Source organism: Panicum virgatum, chromosome 7K, assembly GCF_016808335.1.
Source record: "Panicum virgatum strain AP13 chromosome 7K, P.virgatum_v5, whole genome shotgun sequence".
Taxonomy (NCBI): Eukaryota; Viridiplantae; Streptophyta; class Magnoliopsida; order Poales; family Poaceae; genus Panicum; species Panicum virgatum.
In genome coordinates this window covers 39,350,192-39,356,191 of record NC_053142.1, presented here as the reverse complement: position 1 = coordinate 39,356,191, position 6,000 = coordinate 39,350,192, and the positions used below count along the sequence as shown (strand labels likewise).

Below are 6,000 nucleotides of genomic sequence, written 5' to 3'. Positions count from 1 at the left end.
AGTATCAATGCTATACCTCCAGTAACGAAAATGATGTAGAATGTAATAAAGTATTAAAAACCCAAAGTTCCATCCACATTTGTTCCTAACCGTCATTTTCATGTATGATGCGTGTACACCAGTTCTACTTCTACCTCATGAAATGAGCATATTTCCATTGACTTAAGGCATACATATTGTAGTTGGCTATTGGTTTTTCTAGTGTAACTAAAATAATGCAACTATTATCCCCAAATTAATAAAACATTAATTCGCAAGTATCCACTTTTCCTGTTCCTCACCACAAGCAAACCTTGGAGATAGACTGCTATTAGTTGAAAAACTGTGTCCTGCACCTTCCACGAAATAGACCCCCAGATCTCGTGTTAATTCAAGCCCCTTCGTGAAGTCGTGAGCTACAGGGAGATAATTTGCAAGGAACTTTCCCATCTTTTCCCCTGCCCTTGGTCCCACTCTTAAATAGCCAGGTTCCCAAACTGAATTGAAATGAAGCCCACAAAAGGTGTTGTGGAAGCATAATACAGGGTCGTAGACAGCATTGCATACCTCCCTGTTGCCTCTTCTTTCCAGTACTCCTTGTTCCTTCCTTGCCACAACTTCCATGCCCGAGCCAAGCATGATCTGTGCTGCCTTGCAGCCTGTCATCTGTGGCTTTATCAATGAAGCAGGGGTGCCTGCAGCCACTGCAAAACGCTTCTCATCTTTCGCCTGCATCAAGCGCAACCACAGACTCCTTAGAAAAGCCAGGGAAAACCTGCAAGCTATTAGGAAGGTGGTTCAGGGACAAGTTGATCTCGAGACCAACCACCTCAATGAGTGTGATCCTCGAGTCAATTTGTGGCTGAGAAGGGTAGCCAGTGTCCGAGGTGATTCCATCGACCACGAATATGATAGACTGATGCAGTCCTCCTGGTTATGTCGTTCAATTCTGGGCCTTGGGAAACGATACCGTCTTGGCAAGCATATTGCCCAGATGCTAGAAGATATTGCTGAGCTAATCGAGGAAGGGAACCAATTTAAAACATTTGCATCCAAGCGTTTGCCAGATTTAGTTGAGGAGAGACCACGGACACAAACCTTTGGCATCAAGCCAGTGCTGAGAGATTTGTGGGAATCATTTGAAAGCACTGATGTGAGCATCATCGGAGTGTGGGGCCCAGGTGGCGTCGGGAAGACAACACTCCTTAACAACTTTAACAATGAGCTCAAGGCACTCGGCAGGGATTACCAGGTAAATATCTCTCTCACAAAAAAATACCGACAGGTTAGCACGAACAGTTAAGCTAAAGATTCTTATCCAGTTTAACAGAAACTAACTGATTGACCCACACATTACATGACTCATCTCTGTCTTTTCTTTTCTTTTTTACAATTTAGAACGAAATTTGTACTGTACATCCTAATTTTCTCTTCCATAGCTTAATTTTTGTATTTCATATTTCACATCTTCCTCACACAAAGACCTGTGCCCCTAATCACTTACTTGAATCATTAAGATTCAGAGTTCCACTTGAGTTGTTAAGAATAAAGTGACCCAAACATTAATAATATCCAGACTTTCATGCACAACTCAGTGTTGACCTAAAAACCTCTTGGTTTTTTCTCATAATAGCTAGTCTTGTATAAGCACGGCAGCACAACTTTAAAAATGGTCAAAATGTGGTAAATTCCATGTAACTCAGGTGTGATATGGAGATGATATGCTCTATAGCCCATGACCTTGCAGTAATTCAAGATCTAACACAATTGCATCCACAAGATAAGAAAAAGACAAATACTTACTTGAAAGTGAGATTGATCATTTGTTGTCCGGATAAATGATCAGTATTATGTATTTAGCCCCAGATCTCTAACAGATGCATACACCTCGAATTTATGGTTGGAGTTGCATAAATTCTAATGCACATGTCAGGTGCTGTTTGTTCAAAAACAAACATGGTTAGAATTGCATTTCATCAGTTGAGATAATTAAATTTGCACTTTTAAAAGAGAAAACTTCTTGACTACAAACTAATTCTTCCCTCCACTTACATCATACCCATAAATCCAAACCTTTAAATTTACCTACTGCAGTTTAACTATATCCTAATTCTTTTTCGTTGGGACAATAACTTTGCTAGGTGGTGATCATGATTGAGGTGTCCAACTCTGGAACTCTAAACAAAACAGCAATCCAGCGCACAATTACAGACCGCCTTGGGTTGCCATGGGATGACAGAGAGACAGAGGAAGCTCGGGCGAGGTTCTTAATGAAAGCACTGGGCAGAAAAAGATTTGTGATTTTACTGGATGATGTCTGGAACAAATTCCAACTAGAAGAAGTTGGGATCCCTACCCCTGATTTTGATAGCAAAAGCAAGCTGATTCTCACATCACGTAATGTGGATGTGTGCTATCAAATGGGAGCTCAACAGAGCTTGATCAAGATGGAGTACCTAGAAAAAGAAGCAGCATGGGAGCTCTTCCGCAGCAATTTGAGCACTCAGGCAATTACATCCATTGATTCACCTGGCCCCAACAATGTTATAAAAGAATATGCTGATGCAATTGTCCAAAGCTGTGGTGGTTTGCCACTAGCCCTCAAGGTAATAGGGAGTGCAGTGGCAGGGCTAACAGCACCAAGGGAATGGATTTTGGCAATGCAAGCAACCAAGCATGACATCAAGGACTTGGATGGAATCCCAGAAATGTTCCATAAACTGAAATATAGTTATGATAAGTTGACACCAACGCAGCAGCAGTGCTTCTTGTATTGCACCCTTTTCCCTGATTATGGTTCAATTAACAAAGATCAGCTTGTGGAATACTGGATGGCAGAAGAATTGATACCTCAAGATCCCAACAGAGGCCATCGCATAATCAGTCGCCTGCTCTCAGCATGCTTATTAGAGAACTGCGGATCTGATTTAGAGGTGAAAATGCACCACATTATTCGTCATCTGGGATTGTCCCTTGCAGTGCAGCAAAAGATTGTTGTGAAGGCTGGAATGAACTTGGAAAAAGCGCCACCACACAGAGAGTGGCGAACAGCAAGAAGGATATCACTCATGTACAATGACATAAGGGACCTCGCAATCTCACCTGAATGCAAGGATCTTGTAACTCTACTGGTCCAGAATAATCCTAACTTGGATAGGCTGAGTACAACCTTCTTCCAGTCCATGTATTCTTTGAAGGTTCTTGATCTTTCACACACCAGGATTACTGAACTTCCTTTCTGTAGCACATTGGCAAAGCTCAAGTATCTCAATTTGTCTCACACATTCATTGAGAGGCTTCCTGAAGAATTCTGGATGCTAAAAAAAACTAAGACATCTGGACTTAAGTGTTACGAAGGCACTCAAAGAGACCTTAGACAACTGTTCCAAGCTATACAAACTAAGGGTGTTAAACCTCTTTCGAAGCAACTATGGGATTCGCGATGTTAATGACCTGAACATTGATTCCTTAAGGGAACTGGAATTCCTTGGGATCACAATATATGCTGAGGATGTGTTAAAGAAGTTGACAAATACACATCCTCTAGCAAAGTCAACACAACGCCTTAGCCTCAGGCACTGTGAACAAATGCAGTCAATCCAAATATCAGACTTCACACACATGGTGCAACTTCGAGAGCTCTATGTTGAATCATGTCTTGACTTGATACAACTCATTGCTGACCCTGACAAGGGAAGAGCTTCTTGCCTGGAAGTTCTCACCCTTGCTAAACTCCCTGCCCTCCAAACAATTCTTGTTGGATCTTCGCCTCATCACTTTCGAAACCTCCAAGTGAGGAATGTTGAGTACTCTATCCTGCTTGTGATGAGTGAATTGTCAACCGTGCGGTGTGATCGTGCGCTTGGTCTTTGGATTGCAGGTACACGGGCATCGAGTGTCGACGGGGAGCTGCCGTGGAGGTGCTGTGGCCGATGGACCGTGCGGTGGACGGCGGTGAAGGGCAGCCGGGACCGGAGCTCGGACCGGGCGGCAGCTGTGGTGTCCACTCCTGGATCGAGGGCGCAAGCGGCGACGGAAGACGGGTTTCTTGGTTTGCGCCACAAAACCAAGGAGGCGGACGGCGGTTGAAGACGCCAAGTCGTGGAGGTGACGGGCGTCGGTCTCGGGACTGACGGAGGTGACGGGCGGCGACGGCGTCTAGGGTCTCGCTGCGGGCGAGGAGGTGACGGGCGTCGGGCGGCGTCTAGGGCCGTCAGAAGGCCGAGGCGGGAACAGCGTCTAGGGCCACGGCGTGGAGGCGGGAATCTTCCCGCGCGTGAGGTTTTGGCGGTTTTCTCAAAACCGGCCACCTACCCGGGTTTCGCGGACCCTCCAAAAACCGCGGACTGGATCTTCATCAAGACGGCGGCATCGCGGAGAAGACTTCGTTTCGAAGAAAGAACCTCAGCCGTCGGATGAGATCGTGTACAGGGGTGCTGCAGGCCAACCGGTCTGACCGGTCCCTAGCACCGGTCTGACCGGTCTAATCAACCGGTCTGACCGGTCCAGCGTACCGGTCTGACCAGTCCCGCGGGTATAAATATCCCTTCACTTATATTAGGTTAATTGCGGCTTTTGTAATCTGTTCGTGGACTCTTCTGTTCTCCAGGCCGCCGCCCCTGAGTCTCCCTCCCCACGTTCTTCTCTTTAGAGTAGATTTGTTATGGATTTGTGAGACTTTGTATTGGATTTGATGGGGAAAGGAGGCCTCATCCTCCTTGTGCCCTCTGGGCTTTTGAATCGATCCAATCCCCTAGTTTTTGTGCCCTTGTGTGATGGATTTTGATTTCGGTTTTGGTGCACATGATTGCTAGGATTCTACGAGCTCTTTGTTGTGATTCTCGTGCCTCTGATCTTGTCCCTAACCCTATGGAATCACGAGCTCTTTTGAATTGGATTTCTTGAGTTTTTGAGAAAACCCCAATCCTTCTTGATCTCTCCTCGAATTCTCGAGATTCTTTGATCTTTAGGATGAGATCTCTTGGGGATATGTTCACGGGGTAGGGGCGAAGCTATCCCCCAAGTTCCATCGATTTTCGTGGTCGTTTGGTTGAGATTCATCGTTTGAATCCAAGTTTTCGGGGGGTTTTCTGGGTGCCACCGGTCAGACGGGTAGGCAAGAGCGGTCAGACCGGTCTGCAAGTTTTTGAACAGCCGTGACCGGTCAGACCGATCCAGTGCACCGGTCAGACCGGTCCTGGCAGACCAGTTCTGCAGTTTTCCCAATTCGCTTCTGATTTGCTTCGTGGTTTCTCTCGCTCGTTCGAGGCCTTTTGTGTTGGTTTAGCTTTTCCATAGCTATTCCAAACTTTGGTCAGAACGCTTGAGGGCTTGGGTGATTTTTGGGATATAGGCCGACGGTTTGAATTTCGGAAGAAATTTTGATCGGCTCCCATTCGCCCCCCCTCTAGTCGCCGGCTTCGGTCCCTCAATTGATATCAGAGCTTGGTTGAGGTTTTCAGTACCTTAACCGGTTCGAAAATCACTCGGCGACCATGGCGAGTCTTGGCAAGATCCCGTTGTTTTCCGGCGAAAACTATGCCTACTGGAAGGTTCGCATGAGAGCCTTCCCGCAGAGCATGGGAGCCGATGTCTGGGAGATTACCATGAACCACCTTTACGAGGTGCTTGCTGTTCGGACCACACCTCTTCGGTGACCCAGCACGAGGCTAACGCCAAGGCTGTCAATGCCTTGTTCGCTGGCGTTTCTCGTGCGGAGTTTTCACGCGTCCAGGGTTTTCAGGAAGCCCACAAAATTTGGACGTGCCTTGAGAACTACCACGAGGGTACACCTCAGGTGAAGGCCAGACTGTTCGAGACTCACCGGCGTGAGTACGAGAACTTCACACAGGAGCTTGGTGAGAGCATTGACCTGATGTTCAGTCGTTTTCAGTCGATTGTGAACAAGGTCAATGCGAACAGATCTGCTGGTGCCCTTGAGTACACAGAGCACGAGAAGGCCCTCAAGTTGCTTTACGCACTTGATCACTCTGTGTGGGATCTCAAGGTGAACACGATTAT

General features: G+C 46.5%; 1 protein-coding gene across 1 annotated transcript; it reads left to right on the top strand.

Annotated features, from left to right (window-relative positions):
• Positions 1-563: 563 nt before the first annotated feature.
• Positions 564-3,865, top strand: LOC120642396 (disease resistance protein RPS2-like). Its single transcript, XM_039918904.1, has 2 exons — positions 564-1,231; positions 2,121-3,865. Exons 1-2 carry the CDS (start codon positions 602-604, stop codon positions 3,426-3,428), a joined length of 1,938 nt encoding a protein of 645 aa, XP_039774838.1. The 5' UTR covers positions 564-601; the 3' UTR covers positions 3,429-3,865.
• The last annotated feature ends 2,135 nt before the right edge of the window (positions 3,866-6,000 follow it).

Excerpts from the sequence above, each read along its gene's own strand:
- LOC120642396 (XM_039918904.1), top strand. The coding sequence starts at position 602 with ATGCCCGAGCCAAGCATGATCTGTGCTGCCTTGCAGCCTGTCATCTGT. Across the intron at positions 1,232-2,120 it reads CACTCGGCAGGGATTACCAG|GTGGTGATCATGATTGAGGT; the intron begins GTAAATATCTCT and ends TAACTTTGCTAG.